General features: G+C 34.9%; 1 protein-coding gene across 3 annotated transcripts in view; it reads right to left on the reverse strand.

Moving 5' to 3' along the window:
• LOC141912255 (uncharacterized) overlaps nt 1-18,843 on the reverse strand; it is a 159,258-nt gene that overhangs the window by 107,001 nt on the left and 33,414 nt on the right. For all 3 annotated transcript variants that reach the window (XM_074803480.1, XM_074803478.1, XM_074803477.1), the window contains exon 4: nt 5,302-5,377. In XM_074803480.1, coding sequence (XP_074659581.1) covers nt 5,302-5,377 — 76 coding nt within the window. The remainder of the gene's footprint in view (nt 1-5,301; nt 5,378-18,843) is intronic.

An 18,843-nucleotide genomic window follows, 5' to 3' on the forward strand; every position in this document is an offset into this window, starting at 1 on the left:
CATAGTATGACCGATGTCACCGGATGTATCGCACATTTTGATTGGTTTAAATCGTCTGTGAAATGGCATTTCGTCTGATCTCCTCCAATGAACGGCCGTTTAAGAATACGACGACGCGGAAGTGAAACGAGTCATCGTGAACATCAAACATGAAGCGGAATTCCATGAATTCGCCAGGGATTCTGAAGTATTTTAAACGTATGTTGTTGATATTTTTCCTGAATTAAATCGCCGAATGTGTAGTAGAATTTCAATTAATCAGTTGACACGTTTACATCCCTTTCATTGCTTCTGATTATCGGCGGCGACGACGAAAAAAGCTGCAGGCTTAAATTCAAATTCAAATTAAGTAGTTTATTCACTGCTCGAAAAAAACATTAAACGATGTTTAATACCTCATGATATAGCCCAAACCAGAAGGATTTCTTCAGTGTGTCATTATTTTTAATCCTATTTCTCTGACAGAACAGTGACTTTTCTGCTTAGCAAGCCTGTCAGACACAAGTTTATAACTAAAAAAAGTCAAACGAGTTAGTAGTTGTCCTCTTCTCACACTCACAGTTTCAGTTAATGGATGAGAGTGGTCCTATTTAAGACTAGTTGTTGCCCTCGACAAATTAAGGAGGCGTATAGATTTAAAATTATTTTTACAGATGGGGGCTAGACTTGGTATGGTCAGCTGAGTATGGTAAGATTATAATACTGTCAGGTGGTGGTCTGCTTGTTTCATATTATTTATATTCATATAAAATAACATGTCTGTCTGTTGTTGTTGTCTGTCTGAAATTGTACTGCACATGCACTTATTTTGTTTTCTTAAAGGGCCTGTCCGTGATATCATACCAACAGTGCTGCTATTTCCAGAACTCAAACTTTGCATGATGAAATAAACTACCCATTGGGTATGCTTCAATTTGGAAATTTTTTTATTTTGTCCCCGAAATCACTGACAGACCCTTTAAGATACAACCTATCTCCACAGTTGGACTTGTTAAGTCAGTGTGATCTATCTTTACAGGGTCTGAAACAACAGTACCGGTTCAGGAGCCAAACAATGAAGTGGCATCAAGGCAGACTCAATCGACAGTACTGGTACAGCAGCCAAACAACAATGAAGAGGCATCAAGGCAGACTCAATCGACAGGTAATGGCACCTTATTAAGGCCAAAAATAATTTCTTGTCAACAGCGATACAGCATTACTTATGTCTTGGCCTACATTTTGATTACACCATGTTTTCATTCTGTTTTAGGATCAGATGAGCAGGCAACTACATGTGGCAAGAACCAGCAGCAGAGAAATGGGATAACTGAATCAGGTAAATTAATTGAAAGTAAAAATTTAGATTTTAGCCCATGTCTTGATGATATGTGGTATGTGTTGGTGTACCTACCCAAAGACATCTGCTGACAATTTGGCGAATTGTGACATAAGTTGTTACCCAATACATAACTCCTAAATGCATGCTTGGATTGAATGGTCTAAACAGTATATAAAAGCAACACTTTACTTAATAGTTTTTCTTTACAATTTTTCAGAGATCAGGTCGTTATTTGATACCTCTAAAGACCAGATTCATTCTGCTGACATCTGTAAACATAACTGTCTGCATGTTTCATCAAAGGACAAACTCGAGTATACAAAAGGCACCCGGATTATCAAATTCTATCATGATTGGTTTTTGATTAAGGAAGCATATGATGCAGTGACTGACACTAAGTGGCTGGTATACCAGGAAAATGTAGGCATGTTCTGTGTACTATGTCGGAAACATGATGGAATCAGTGAGACTAACAAAAACAAAGTGTGGGTCAGTGCGCCATGTCAAAAGATAAGGACTGATGCGATATATGATCATCTAGGATCGGAAAAGCACAAAGACTGTGTTAAGGCGGAATTACTTCAAAGAGGATCACTCTTCCAAAAACAGATTGACCAGAAAAGTGCATACAAAAATTCTGTTTTAAAAATGGCATTTGAGTCTTTGTATTATGTTATGAAGGAAGAAGTTGCACTGCTTAAATTCCATTCACTTCTTCAACTGATTAGCAGATGTGGTGTTCCCAGTATAGATCTGTTTGACTATTCTTCGCCAGCTTCTATAAGAGAAATGGCTGTATGTATAGGCAAGGTAATAAAATCAGAGTTCATGAGTCAAATCAAAGATAATAACCATGTGTTTGGTCTATTGACTGATGAAGTTAGTGAAATTAGTGTCAAAGAACAGCTTGTTACTTTCATTAGGGCAGTGTCAAGGTCAGGTAAATCCCAAACTAACTTTTTGACCATTGATGAGTTGACTGGCTCTGCAAATGCTGATAATATTGTTAAAGCCTTGACCTCAGTAATCGAGGACAATGGTTTGGATGAAGGCATGATGACAAGCTTTGTCTCTGACGGAGTTTCTACGTTTACTGGCAAACACAATGGGGTAGCTGTACAGTTGAAAAGTAAATTCAACTCTGCTATGTTGCCAATCCATTGCATTTGCCACAAACTGGCTTTGGCAAGTGCTGATGCTGATCAGTCTTTAGATATGATTAAAAATGCTGTCCAATTGTTAACAAATATTTGGAGATTTTTTGAAAATAGTCCTAGAAGGACATCAAATCTTGTCAAAGTTCAAAGCCAGTTGAAGGCCCTGGCAGTAGATTCAAATTCTGTAGATTTTGTCAGTACTAAAATTAGGAAAGCATGTAGGACAAGATGGCTATCGATTGAACAATCTCTAGTATCCCTATTATCAAATTTTGTAGCGGTTTTACAAACGTATTGAGAAAGAAGAGAGAGATGAACCATTAGCAATAGGCCTCTTGCAGCAACTAAACAGTAGTAAAACCCTTGGGGTTCTTTACATATTGAATGTAATTGTGCCAGTTCTGGCATCTCTCAGTTGTTGCTTCCAGGCTTCGGAACTAAATTTCAGTACGCTAAAGCCAGCTATTGCTGCTGCCAAAAACAAGATAGTGTCTGAGCCTGATCCAATCATCAAATTGAAAAGGGACATAGCTGATGATGGGATCTTTAAATCTTTAGAACTTCAGTTAAACGAAACGACTGAAAAAAGTCTTGTGAATCTGTACTCAAAATACAAACTGTCGGTGATTGACAATATTGATGCCAGGTTTGAAGGATGTCTTGGCGTATTAGATGCATTTGGCATATTTGATCCAACACTTATTCCTGATGAGCATACAGTTGAATTTAGTTCCTATGGGAAAGCAGAGTTACCTGAAATTGCTAATCATTTCTTCCCTGGTAATAATGACAAAAGTAGAAAATTACACTTGGAGTATGATGGCTTCAAATACCAACTTTTGAAACAAAAGAAAATTGAGGCTCGTATCAAAGAAGAAAAACAGAGAAAAAGTTCATGTGAGAAAAGTGCAAAAAAATCAAAAAAGCCAAAACATAGTGATATGGAAATTGAAATTGAAACCCCCTGGAGAGATTATGTGATAAAGTGTTTTCTTATGTCACCTACAGTAATTTCTACCCTATTATAGCCCAGTTATTAGAAATAGTGCATTCTGCACCTATTTCAAATGCGTGGCCTCAAAGGGGTGCTAGTGCCGTTAAACGCATAAAAACCAAAGCAAGAAACAGGATGTCTAATAAAGTTCTCAATGCACTGATGCAGGTTTCGATCAATGGCCCTAAATCTGATCAAGCAAGTTCAATAATCAACAAAGCTGTTGATCATTGGCTCTCAAGTAAAACTAGGCGAAAGTTACCAAAACAGCAGAATCAAACTGTGACCATGGATTCCACTGCATCAGTTGCATCTTCAGTCTGCTCAGTATCTGTTCAGACTGAAGATATTGATTCATTAGACATCACTGATGATGAGACTGATGATGAGGCTGATGATTTCGTGGAAGAAGCGATTTCTATAGCTAGCACTTCACCAATAGAAATGTCTGCTTCCACCAGTGAGGAGCTAATGAAATTATTTGGTCTTGGCACTGATAGTGATGATAATGATGAAGATGAATTTGATGGTTTTTGAATGAAAGAATTTTTGAAAGAAAGAATTTTCTGAATAAAGAAACAACATTTGTATGACAATAATATGATTATTTATTTATTTATTATCGAAAAAAAGTTGAGTTTCATATGAGATAATCTTATAAAACTGAGTTTGTTAAAATTATCTCATCTGACTTACCTTTTGCTGAAATAGACAGGTGATCATGCATGACCAGAAATTTAGTGTATCTCTTAATTCTGTCATCTTGATGAAGAATGTTTGGATTTCTGAGAATGGTTTTCTGAGAATATTTTTGTGCTAAATGCTCTCAGAATGCATCAAATTGGCTCTTAATTTTCAAAATTTTCCTGGGGGGTACCCCCAGACCCCCCCCCCATGTAGAGGGAGTACATCCCCCTCGAGCTCCCCCTGCTCGCCGCTTCGGGGCTCGAATCGCGCGACTAGGGTGACCCTACAACATAAAACTCTGGGAAGAAAAGGAAGACAGTGAAATATGGGTTCAAAGGTTCAGCTATTATCTGGCTCCTGACCTGGTGCCAATAATTTGGTCATGAATATATCTCATCAAGGGCTGATGTCTGGTAAAATGAATCATCAGTTCAGTTAATCCCTATCACAACATTGGACTTGGCCTTGGGATAAAAGTAACAAAGAGGACCGTAGTAGCATAACCTGTCATAACTCACTTAACCTACCCACTTTATGATGCAACAGTGAAAACACAGAGTTGGGAGAGAACCACCCCAGTAAGAACATGGCCTGCCAATAACCCCGAAAATATATATTTCACGCATATGCAATACACGTTGCATGTAAATATGAAGGCAGCTTGACCTATAGGATAGGAACAATATATTCTAAGTATCCAATATGACCAGCAGCAATCTTGCATGTGAACACAATTGAAATTGATGAATCTCTTTGTACACCATTTTTGTAAAAGAAAATGATGATTTTCAATTTTGCACCATGTAGGATGAAAAAGCACCAGTCAGGCATCTTGAATGCAACTATGCCCAAAATATTACTCATTTCAAATGAAATTAAAGGCTGTACCTCAGAATCTGTGTCTAGGGTAGATACATGGATAAATAATATCCAGCAAAGTGTCTGAAAATTTCTGAAAATAACTGGATTCCTTCTACAGATAGGCAGAAGAAAAGTGAAAGCAACACCAGCTGCGAAGTCCCGACTGGATTAGAAAATTATGGAAAGTAAAAATTAGAGATCACTCGACCAATAATGTTTGTCTGATGATGTGGTAATGCCATTCTCATTCGACAATATCTAGAAATGGAAAAAGCAAATACCTAGATTCAGTGTCCAAAGAGGAGTATCTGATTCACCTCCATAGTTGAAGCCCCCTCCAAATATGCAAAGGTTATCCTACAAAAGTAAATATATTTAGATATGTTTTATTCAGAATTGATAACCATGATTTATTCATCTCATTACAAAATAAAGGACCAATGGTCCAGTTGCCGGTCAAACTAATTACATTGTACTTAGTCTGGTTAGGTGTTATGAAATGGGTTTTTTACATAGTATAGTAGTTACGTTCTTCTCCTCATCTGGATTATTAAAGAGACATTCAACACAGGATCACTTCCATTAGAAAGCTCAGCTTGCTATAGGCCTATAGTCACTACAACATTCGCACAGCATGAATGGATCGACCAGGACAAAAGTACAACCTTTCAGCTGATGATGGAATCGACAAAAAGGCAGTTTTCATCTATTCGTTTCATAGGGCTAACTATTAAATAAATAAAATTTCTCAAATCTAATTTCTTCGTTAAATCAAATCTTAGGCTAAAAAAATGAAACCTGCTTTCCCCACAGCGGCCGGGTCGGAAAAAATCATGCTGAAAATTTGTAACCAAAAAGAAACTTTCCATGATGGGTTTCGGTATTGACTTAGAACTTAAAAAGTGAATAACCGTGTTGATGCGGTGCATGTTGAATCCATACTGTCAAGGTAAAACGTCAGTATGTATACTTACCATGACCACTGGATACAATCCGCTCCTGGCACAATCGCCAAGAACCCATGGCATAGGCCAATGACCTTGCAGAACATGGGGTACAAGCTTCACATCCATGATTCAATACGAGTATTTTGAAGCTGTTCGCAGACTGAATCTTAAAGAGCAAGTGCCATCAAAACAGAATATTGTGTAAAATCCATTTTCAAATGTGTTGTGTTCACAAATATCAAATAAGGAACTGGTTTGATTTTAGTTGAGCCATTACTGAGAAATACGATTTTTAAGTTGGCAATTTCAGCATGTGTTCTCAGTTATTGTTTATGTTAGCAGGTGCGTGTTTCTGACGTTATCTCTGACAAACGCTCGCAACTTCCAGTCATTTCACTAGACATTTCATGCAGTTTTTTATTGTTAGGGGAGTGATTTGAATTAATAAACTCTTACCATTGTATATACCATAATTCCAGTTACTTTTTTCGATAAGTCAGATCTCAGGTTGTTATATATATACTTAAGTTTCTTCTGGTTAAGAAATCACGGAAAGTTCAATTTTGATGGCATTTGCCCTTTAAGACAAACTGCTAGCTGTACCCTGAGGGTCTATACCTAGTCTAACGATTGACCAAGTGGAACAGGAAAACAAAATTCACCAGCAGCAGAATGACAGTTAAATAATATTAACCTATTAGCACTCACTGTGTAGTGTCAATTACTCCTCAGAAAAATCAAGGAAACAAACTAATTTTGAGTTCTCTTTCTATGATTGAAAATACTGGATTTCCTGTTGGTTTTAATGTATCACAAGTTTGGTTTATTTTGTAGTAAACAAACAGGGCTTTCAAATGACTTGATGAGGTAGGCCAACAAAATCGTGACCTTTTGACCTCCCCGAAATTCATACTGACCTGCTGAAAGGGTATGTCCAGAATATGGAATGTGACAAGCATATCTATTTTCAACATTTATGTAGGAAGTTACAGTTATTTGGTCTCATACACTAGAGTTTGATATAAAGCCAAATTTGACCAAATGGGCAACAAAAGAGTGACCATTTGACCCCTCGATGAGATTTGTTCATATCACCAAATTCCATGATATTTGCTATTTCTATGATATGTAGAGACAACAGGAGAATAAAGTTTAGATATCAATGAATAAAACGGCTGCACAGAATATGTGTTTACATAAAAAATGTATTTGAATGAAGAGAACCGAGAAGGGCCAAAATTTTTTGACCTTTTTACCTTTTGAACAATAAAAGTTGACAAATTTACATAGTAAACCAAAATTCTCTGTTTCACAGGCAGATGTGTTTGGAAATAACACTAAAAACTATTTGAATACACCACTCTGAACCTAACATCACTATTTACATGTAAACTAATCTTCAAATCTCATACACACTAGAGTCTCATACACACTAGAGTTTGATATAAAGCCAAATTTGACCAAGTGGGCTACAGGAAAGAGACCATTTGACCGCTCGATGAGATTGGTTCATATCGCCGAATTCCATGATATTTGCTATTTCTATGATATGTAGAGACAACAGGAGAATAAAGTTTAGATATCAATGAATGATAAATTGCCCATGGGCAAAGTGTAGTTTACCTTGAAAGCTAGAGGTTGTTTTGAGTAAGGGAATTGCTTGAAAATATTTTGAATTCGTGACTTCAAAGTTCTAGAAGTTTATATTGTATTTTATCTTTCTTAAAGAATTATTTTGTAGTGAAATAAGACCAAAGATAAACATTTGTTTATGGTTTACGTCCAAAATTTCGAAGAGTACAGATAGGTGCGGCAGGGAAACTATTTTATATTTTCAAATACATAGCCCATGGGCAAAGTGTGGTTTACCTTGAAAGCTAGAGGTTCTTTGGAGAAAGGGCATCGCTTGAAAAATCTTTTTAATTCGTGACTTCAAAGCTCTAGAAGTTTATATTGTATTTTATCTTTCTTAAAGAATTATTTTGCAGTCAAATAAGACCAAAGATAAACATTTGTTTATGGTCTACGTCCAAAATTTCGTAGGGTACAGGTAGGCACGGCATTGGAAACTTTCAAAGAAATATTTTTCACAATATGAAAAAATATTCAAATCAAATTCATATGATGTCACATATCAGAGGGTGGCTGAGTATTGAGTCTTGCAAACGAAACCTTTCCAATGTATGGCCGCGGAAGCTAAAACCGGGGCGTAGTATTAGATCGTTTTAACTGGAATTTGGAATTGGATCTGGAATTAACCACTACAATATTCAGACATTGACCTATACCTATAGTTTGCTGCTTAGTATTTTCAGGTCACAAACAGGAAACAAACAGAAAACACAGCGCTTTTCTGCTACGACGGTTATTCAGCATGTTATCATACCAAACGTGCACGTGCCAAGCAGCGTTACAGCATCACCATATAGTAGTCTGTATGAGCGTGTGTTTGTGTGTGCAACAGTAGCACTCCCGCGCACATGGAGACCTTGTATAGTGAACGTTCGCTTCACTTCAATCTCAATCAACACATTCACCGGGTATTAAAATGAAACAATACCTATGGCGATATGTGAAATAATTATATTCTCACCAGCAATGAGCATTTAAAATTCGCACATATAAGCACCTAGTCCAATGAAACGTTCGCCATTAATGGCTTTCCCATAATTAATTTAGTAGCACCGGAATTCCGTATCTCCCAAAAACAGCCAATCACATTCGCTCGTAGAGACAACGCCCCCCAATCAAGGTCATTGTAATTTTATACGCGAGAGCTAAGAATTTTCCCGCCAAAAACTGTTTTTCGTAGAATTTTAACAATGTTGACCATGTCATCGACGGAGGTTCGTCATGTCTTCAATCGCATCGATTATACGTCGTTTAAGCCGAGAACCATTGAAACAAATGCTCACATAAAAAACGATCTAAATATTACCCTTTCAGTGCGTCTACACCGCAGTGCGGTGTATGAATCGGTGATGGATTTTGCTAGTACAACGCACCGCGGTGTATTGATGTAATTAGCAATTAGTTTTTATCTCTATTCAAAGATGGCAGCACTTGTCAAACATGGTGAAATATTAGTAACTAACGATATACTACGCCACGGTGCATACACACTATAGTGGTATTCCCGTTATTCAACACACTAAGGTGGAATTTTTCAAAATTTTCATATTATCTCCTGCACTATAGGGTATTGTTTACTCAGCACTGAAAGGGTTGAAAAGGGCATATTTTGTGCACAGGCTCGGGGTGTAATGTTTAAAAGGACACTTACACTATTTCAAAAAGGGCCATTTCCACCTGATTTATGTTGAAAAGGGCATTTTTACCGGTCAATTTGAATGAAAGGACATAGTAATGGGCCCTATATAATTTAGCACTTGTTCAATTTTGAATATTTTGTTTTTCTTATCCAATTTTAGTAACCAAAAGAAAGATCACGATAGTAACAAGCTTAGAATTATACAGCAGCCATGTAAGGTTTGTTTTGATTATTGTATACTCATAACTGTACAACTGTTCGCCTAGCTTGCTGTAAGCAGGAGTACTTCGATCAATATGAATGGCTTACCTACAATGAAGAGCAAGACTATGTCCTTTGTATTAATCGAAGTTCAGTTTTCTCCTCCGATAAATTAGTGCAGATCAAGAGATTTGACCCTGCTTTCGTTACAAGAGGTTACAACAACTGGAAAGAGGTATCTGGATTTATGACAAAACACAATTTGACAAAGGATTGACTCGCACAGAGAGGCATACAAAATTTTCATTGGAAGGCAGAAACAAAAGAACTAGTACGATAACCACACTCAAACGTGGTGAACAGATGATCAGATATAAAACCCACTATTTACAAATTAAAAGAAATCTAAAATCGAGAATTTATTTGTTGAAACAATCTAAAATGTAAAAACACGACGTTTCGATCTCACCCTAGAGATCATCGTCAGGCGCTCATCTTCTGCTATAAAAGTTTAAATGATTATTCAAAAGGCCATCCCAAAATAATGGTCTGTTTGCCGTAACCCGACCAGCCCGACTTCAAAGGTGCCAAGTGAAAACTTTTTTCTGGGATTCATTGAAATAAATTTTATTTTTTATAAAAACGGCCGACCCACTGCCGATGTATGAGCTACGGATGTTTGAAGTGTAAAAACATGCCTTGACGTGTGGCCTAGTTTAAGTTTTTCAGGAAACTGGTAGTGTTCCAATAAGCTGCCACTCATTGTTAGTGACAACATTTAAGCTGGTAACGTAAAAGCGAACATACATTCAATGAACTATTTCATTTTAAACACTATTTTATTTTGGGATGGCCTAAAGCGTATTTTCATGTCAAACGTGCTCACGCCAGCAAGCAGCGTTACAGTATGACTAGTAGTGTATACTGTACAAGTGTGTGTGTAACAGTCTAGCACTCCGCACGCACGTGGAGGCCTTATCTGTAGGTGAATGTTATCTTACACCAATGACAATCAAAACAATCCCCGGGGATTAAAATGAAACAATACCTAAGGCGGATAGGTTAAATAATTATATTCTCACCAGCAATGAGCATTTGGAATTCGCACGCTGGTTTACGACACCTAGTCCAATTAAACGTTCGCCATTTTTAGCTTTCCATGGTTACTCTAGTAGCGCAGATATTCTGCATTGCAGTGAATACAGTAAGCATCCGATTGCTTTCCATAAAATGACTTCACAGGTTCACTTAGACTCGTTGATAACGTCCGAAGATGAAGCTTGTTACTCTCTCCAATAAAACAGGTACACGTCAGTAACGAGCAGGACTCATCCATATGTGTGAATCTGAATTCTTTTCTAACAACACAATGTTGAGAACTTTTATGATCCGCCAATACGAAAGCATTATTCGAAACAATCCAGAATTTCTCACTTCTTCGCAAATCCTGCATATAATTGTATTCCAGGTTTATTTCGATACTGAGGAAAGACGATGAACAAACATCTCTGAAAATTAAAAAAAAGCTTTTAACTACAGTAGTCCAAACATTTAAAAAAAGCTTATGGTTGTAGGCCTATACGAAATGTAGTATTGTTTCATGTCGCAGAATTGTAAGGTACATTTTTGTAGCCTGCATTAATGTTAATTATCTCTTTCATTGTTATTGGTACAAATTTCGTATATCATCTTTTGAATATTTTGAATCATCATCCACAACCATGTAAGATTGTATGATGAATAAAAATTGATTGAATTTTAATTAGCCCACGACCCAGGCTGCACGACCGAGTGCTCGGATGATAATTCAGACCTAGTACTCGTTTATTATTCACACAATACATGACCCAATAATATAAATAGAACTGAATCATGGGAGTTACTTCAGTTCATAGTTCAGAGTGAGGGTGTCACGAGCTTACATCGTAGCGGATTTCGAATTCGATCAAACTTATCAAGTAAGTGACGATAATTAGGATTAGGAAAACTTACGATGTATTGTAGTACTAGTAGGCCTGTTGTTAATGTTATTAATAGTTGGTTACTTACTGCGACGTGGTCTGGAGATTTTCCTCCGTTCGCGGAGTAGATGAGTTTTTTAATCCCGGCGTTCTTGTATTATTTGATTCTGAAGCACATGATGAAGTTTTCTGCCGTTTTGACGGTGTTTACAGTTGACAAGATCGTACTTTTTCGTTTTTTACGTTTCTTACAAGGAACTAAATTAGCGTTGCGTGCTTGGCGAGGCATTCTCAATCAATGAGCTTGAAGCGAGCGCGACAGTGGCGGCGCGAAAGGAATACGGACCGGGCCAAATTCAATTTTATTTTATTTTGTGAACTGATCGGGCGGCACCCACAGACATTTTCGAACCAATTGTTTGCTCGACTGACAGGGTCAGAACGAACGAACTACTGATATCTTGGCCGAGTGTGACTGCAGAATTTAATAAGTCACTCGGCCGAGTAGATTGGCGAATTCAATCGTTTACTCGGCTGAGTAAAGAACTTAACTTTTACTGAGCTCGGCCGAGTGGATCGTCGAATTCGAACAATCACTCGGCCGAGTAAACAAATTTCTGACATAATGCTCGGCCGAGCAAATGCCTGAGTAACTTGTCAATTGGGACCGTATTATATAGCTCCTCCTCGTGGATAATCATACTATGAAATAGCATAGTCCTGCTATAGTTCTTCTTCAATAGCCTTTTAAAGTTTTCAAGCAAATTACCTCTACTGACCATGACCATGACCTCTGACCCAAAAACAAAAAAGGGCACATCCTCGCCATAGGGGTAATCATACTATGGAATATCATTGTCTTGCTATCAATGGTTCTTCTTGAATCGCATTCACAAGTTTGCACATAAACGACCTCTAGTGACCTTGCCTTTGACCTAAGGACTAGGGCACATCCTCTTCCCAGGGGTGATCAAACAATGAAATAGCATTGTGCTGATATCAAAGGCTCTTCTCAAATCACATTTACACACAAGAAACCTTTACTGAACCCAAAACCAAAAGGCCTAATCCTTGCTCATTTTAATGGTGAAAGATCATTGATTTTCAATGTGGATAGAAGACAGCCTTTTCATATACTCCTTCGGCAGAGATGGCATTGCTACACTCTGCCATTGCATAAACCCTGCTACACTAGACTGGGTATGCAGGTACATGATAAATTTGGAAAGTGTTGGTTCAGGTCAAGGAGTCGAGCTATCTCTCCCTCTCAACCTTTGACCTGAACCAACACTTTCCCAATTACTTCTAATAATTTCATATAAATGAACATTATTTACATGAATTTCATTTATTTCAAAATAAATTATATATTTATTATAAAAGTGTGAGTAAAGTGTGAGAAATAATTATTTTAACAGATTTCGAATAAAAATATAAGTAAAATAATTGGATAATTAACCCTTTCAGTGCTGACTAATTAATACCCTATAGTGCTGGAGAAAATTTGAAAATTCTAAAAAATTCCACCCTAGTGTGTTGAACAATGGGAATACCACTATAGTGCGTATACACCGCAGTGCGGTGTATCGTTAGTTACTAGTATTTCACTATGTTTGACACTTTCTGCCATTTTTCAATAGAGATAATTACAAATAACTAATTACATCAATACACCGCAGTGCGGTGTACTAGCAAAATCCATCACTGATTTATACACCACACTGCGGTGTAGACGCACTGAAAGGGTTAAAAGAATATAAAAGTGTGAGTAAAGTGTGAGTGAAATAACTCATATTTAAGAAAATTTACGAGTAATTAACGAGTTGATTAAAATTAGATTTTTTGAACATAAAATTGTGAGTAAAGTGTGAGTGAAATAGTTTATATTTTAGATATTTCAATATTCATATTTGCATGAGTAAGATTTTTAAATGTTAAAAGTGTGAGTAAAGTGTGAGGGAAATAATTCATATTTTTACATTGAATATTTATATTTGAATGAGTTAGATTTATTTTAATAAAAGTTTTGTTATAAAAATGAAGAAAGAAGAAGAAGAACCTAAATTCAAAATCGAAATCAATGAAACCAATAAATTATTTTCACAGTTTAACATTAAAAATTATGTTTCAGCAACAAATTTAGTGTATGCAAGACAATGTAAAATTGTCTAGTACATACATATATAAATTAGTTTTATAATAATTATAAATATAAATTATTAATCTAAGTATAGAAATTTAAGAGAAAACATATAATTTATTCATTTTTATATATTTCAATTAATACGTATTAATACATATTTAATACCATTAATACCTAAACCCCCTTTATAACATAAATATAATTTACACAATATTTCATACATTTCAGCACATATATTTTATATTTTCACCTAATTTAACAGTCTAATTCTCAATTTGAATTATATAATTTATCATTTAATTCATGAATATATCTGTGAGTTTTTAAACTTTTATCATTTTTATACGTTTTATTACATATTTCACAGCAATTAATATTATTAATTCTATCTGAAATATAATTGATATTATCTTTTAATTCAGCGTATCTAATTTTGCAATTATCATAAAATTCATATAACTCTTTCAAACTATAAACTGAAAATGAAGCTAATCCTGAAATCATAATAATTGATTTAATATTCTGTTGATTTCTGTAAATAAGGTGTAATATTTCTAATACCTTACTTTCACTCATTTTTATAGTTAAAATATATAAAATAGATTAAATTAAAAGATGCTGTCTTAATCCTCTAAATCATTTTCTAAATTTACTTTTTTTGTTTTTATTCTTATTATCTTTATGATTTCCATTTAACTTCTTCAATTTCTTATTCAATTTCATATTTTCATTCATCAAATCCTAACTGATATTTTCATAGTAAAAGTACAATGCGGCCAATATTAAACCTTCAGCAACTAGAAAATGTTTCAAATCACTACTTCCGGTTGGAATGAAACTATCCATTCATTTAAGAAAAAAAATTAAAAAATATTTAATATTTTATAATCATTTTTGGAAATATTAAACTTTAAAATGATTAAATCAAATAACAATTAAACTTACTGTCTAACAGTTAATCATTAACTAATTTACAAATATTAAACTATTATATATTTGAAACATACAGCTTAATCTTATTTCAATATATAATATTATTCTTTCCATAATTGATATGTTTAACCCTTTAACTGGCAATCGGTCGCTAGCGACCGATTTGAATAGACCAGCTATAGTGAATAGAATAGTCAAGTATTGATTTCAGTGAAGCATTCTACTTCATTTTCCTATCAGCAGATGGCGACACCAGACGGCCTACAATGTCTTACAAGGTTGGAAAGTGATATATCTTACATTTGGCATGTAGAAGGGGGTATGGAAACCACGTGTCATGTGGGTCAGATATCCAAAATTGAGAATATCATTAGTAGTAATGGCCAATGCACTAAATACGTTCTCTAATGAGTTTGGCTGATATTTTGGACATAGTAATGAAAGATTCTGATGATAATTCATATTGGGATGAATCTCATGACAGTTTTTTATTATGGGTGGCCCAAAAATCTGGATGACCTTGGGATCTGTGACCTTGATATTTACCACCACAATAACAATGCACTTTCTCATTAGGATTGAAGTTTTTTAAATTCATCATCGAAATTACATCGAATTCCAATATCCTTATAAAAATTGTTATTAACTGATTCACATTGAATTCAAATATTTGATGAAGTTTCATTATAGATAATTTGTTTATTATCAAAATTGAAATAATATAATTGTCGTTTTTCAATGCTTAAGTTAATCAAATCATTGTAACCTTTAGACAGTATTAAATCGCCATCTCTTTCATTAAAAGGAGTTTCAAGAATATCTATTATGTTTTTATCTAAATTACCTTTACAATTTAAAACTGCATTAAATATTTTAGGATTTTTGATCCCATTATCAAAAGAATCTACTAGTTCATTAATTAAATATGTTTCATTTGATAATATAAGATTAATGACAGTTATATTATCAATTTTATATTGTCTTGCATACACTAAATTTGTAGCTGTAATAAGATTTTAAATGTTAAACTGTGAAAATGATTTATTGGTTTCATTAATTTCGATTTTGAATTTAGGTGCTTCTTCTTTCTTCATTTTTATAACAAAACTTTTTTAAAAATAAATCTAACTCATTCAAATATAAATATTCAATATTAAAATATGAATTATTTCACTCACACTTTTAATGTTTAAAAATCTAACTCATACAAATATAAATATCAAAATATGTTTAAAATATAAATTATTTCACTCATACTTTACTCACAATTTTATGTTTCAAAAATATAATTCTAATCAACTCGTTAATTACTCGTTACTTTTCTAAAATATGAGTTATTTCACTCACACTTTTATATTCTTTTAATTATCCATTTATTTTACTTATATTTTTTTCGAAGTCTGTTAAAATATGAATTATTTCTCACACTTTACTCACACTTTTATAATTAATATATAATTCATTTTAAAATAAATGAAATTCATGTAAATAATGTTCATTTATATGAAATTATTAGAAGTAATTGGGAAAGTGTTGGTTCAGGTCAAAGGTTGAGAGGGAGAGTGAGCGGAACAATGGGAAAACATGCGGATGCGATGACCAATCAGATTGTTTGTTGTATAATCCTGAGGTAAATTTCACTGAAGAACTATAAATGGGAAAACCCGGGCTAAAAATAAAACGGGATATCTGATTGGCTGATGACATCATCTAAGCTGTGCACTCGGTCTTATTTTGCAGGGCTTCGTACTGTGGCAATCTCGATGCGATCAGGTTCGAATCCCTGCCAGGGGAGGATGGCTTTTCATGGATTTCCAGGAAAGGTGACTCGCTGCACACATTTAACACGCTGGATTCTTCTTTTGCAATGATTGGCAGACAAAAAATTACCAAAGATTTGAACACTTTTACGTTTCAGTCTAAACTATAGTATTATAAGTTAAATTCACAGAATGCTTCACAGGATCTCATCCCCCTCCCCCACCCAAATTTTGTCAACGGATCTGCACTGATCCAAAGAATGATAACAATGAATAAAAATCAAAAATCGGAAACTTATCATCCCTGACTTAGGGTTGGTCATACATTATTCTATTGAAATGCTTTTACAATGATAGGGTATATTGATTCTATTGAATCGCCAGGATTCATAAATCGAATTGAACTGTCGACAATATTCATCCACAATAAAATTCATTTCATTTATATTCATCATGCTGAATTCAATCAATGGGGATGGAGAGTGATATGACTATGTCTCAATCAGTGTTGCATTAGTTTAATCATCTACCTTTGGTCACTAAAAAGTTTAATTACTACTATTTATAACATAGTCACATATAAATAGAGAATTAATTTGTGACACTGTCACATATAATCTTAAGTTAGCTAGAATAGAAATGTTTGCTTCATTTTAATGTCTGATTTTCTTGGCTTTCCTGATCCACAGATCTGCCAACCTAGATTTCATCGTTTGCTGAACACATGTCAAAGTTAATCAGTTTTTGCCAAAATGTTACAGTGTCCCAAATTTTCAAACCAGCAGACGTTTTTATAAATCAGTATTGTGGTCTTAAAAAGGCTGAATCCAAGAACATGTCTATTGCACTTTTGAGCCCAAATGTCTACTTTTACTTAGTAGCCACTTGAGAACAATAAGCAATTAGCGATCTCAGCTACTTTTCTAGTCGTATACATTTTAAAACAGTCACTCCGAAATAATTAAACCTTTCAATTCGGTTGGTTTTCTATATTAGCTGTTTGAAAGGGTCTACTACTGAAAAGCGTTGGTAAACAGCCACTTTGTGTGAGAGTTACTGCTACATTAACAGCTACTTACAAAACACATCGACTCTAAAAGTCAACATTTCGAAATTGACCACTTTGAGATCCCTTGCCAGAAAACCCTGTTATAAGTACACTGTAGCAACATATGCTTCAGATTTGCAGTGATACGTGACAATACTGAGAGAAACTATAGTGAAAACTCTACTCGCGCTTTAGTTTTGGGTACAATTGTATTTAGAGTGACCCAGTTAAGATCTGAAGATCTACTTTGAGGATGTGAAATGTAATGAGCGATTCTAAACTCTAACCAATAACAATCGAGATTGGAATAAAATTAGTTAACAAATTTTCATTGGTTATGAAGTTTTAAGATAATCAAAATTTTCATCTTTTTATGGTGATATCAATATAATGAAGAATTCGATTTGAACAAATGCAGCTATTGGTCTGCATTAATTAGGGTTTTCTGTTATATCACAGAAAACCCTATTGATATTCGTGTGTTTATTATTATTATTTGACAATAGACGTCAAAACTGCAAAGGCTTTCTTACCTTACCGCTGTTTCCGATACAATCCGCTTTATTTCATTTAGCTCACTTCGATCAACAGATACCGCATGGGAATTTTGATGAATCAACATTACAAAAGCACTGTCGGGCTGTAAACATCGAAAATTGAGCCCCATTCAACGAGGCGACATGTTTTTCTGAGTCGTCATCCGAAATCCACCGCAGGCTGCTCGTCACTTACATTATCAATTTAAGTATAAATAGACAAATTTATTGCCGCAAGACTTCACTTTCAACCGCGGTCTTCAAACAGTAATTTTAACAATTACCTATTTTATTCATCGCTACACTTTAGCGATCCACAGGATATTAACTACCCTAAATATCATATGCACTGTGGAGCTGTAAAGATCGACGAATCAATGTGTGTCTTTAATCATCGTTTTTTCACGCCATGGGAATCAAATCAAGTACAAATAAATTTATTATTCCCAGCGATTTGGCCATGGGCTTCAAACAGTTAGTCAAACAATATTCTAATTTCCTTTACCAAATTTGCCGGATATTTACTATGATGAATCATTTAAGTACCGGTGCCAGCCATAGGTCTAAACTAAACACGCCGAACAGATGCAGAGAAAAGCTTTAGTGTTGACCAGGTATCAAAATAAATGATTTTATAACTACCAACCAGTGATTCGGCCTCGGACTTCAACCATATATCAATATTCTATTTGTCCTACAGTATATACCAATTTCAGCAAATCCACAGGTCATTTACTAAATACCTGTATGTAACACGTTCTTATCCGTAAGCTGAACTCACGCTTGATATTCGGATTCAGTGTTTTCAATACAACGGTTGATAGAAGATCGTTTCTAGGCCGCTTGGAAGTGTAACTTATTGAGGTCCTAACGACCTTTGGGCCTAAGTGCTTTACTGTTTCAAACAAACACAATATAATTGTTGTGTTTATTAACAGACACATGGATTGAACTTCAAACAAAATTTTCAATAGAAAATCTGGCAAGATTGCTAAGACACGAAGTACAAAAGATTTGTTTCTT

Source organism: Tubulanus polymorphus, chromosome 10 (genome assembly GCF_964204645.1).
Source record: "Tubulanus polymorphus chromosome 10, tnTubPoly1.2, whole genome shotgun sequence".
Lineage (NCBI taxonomy): Eukaryota > Metazoa > Nemertea > Palaeonemertea > Tubulaniformes > Tubulanidae > Tubulanus > Tubulanus polymorphus.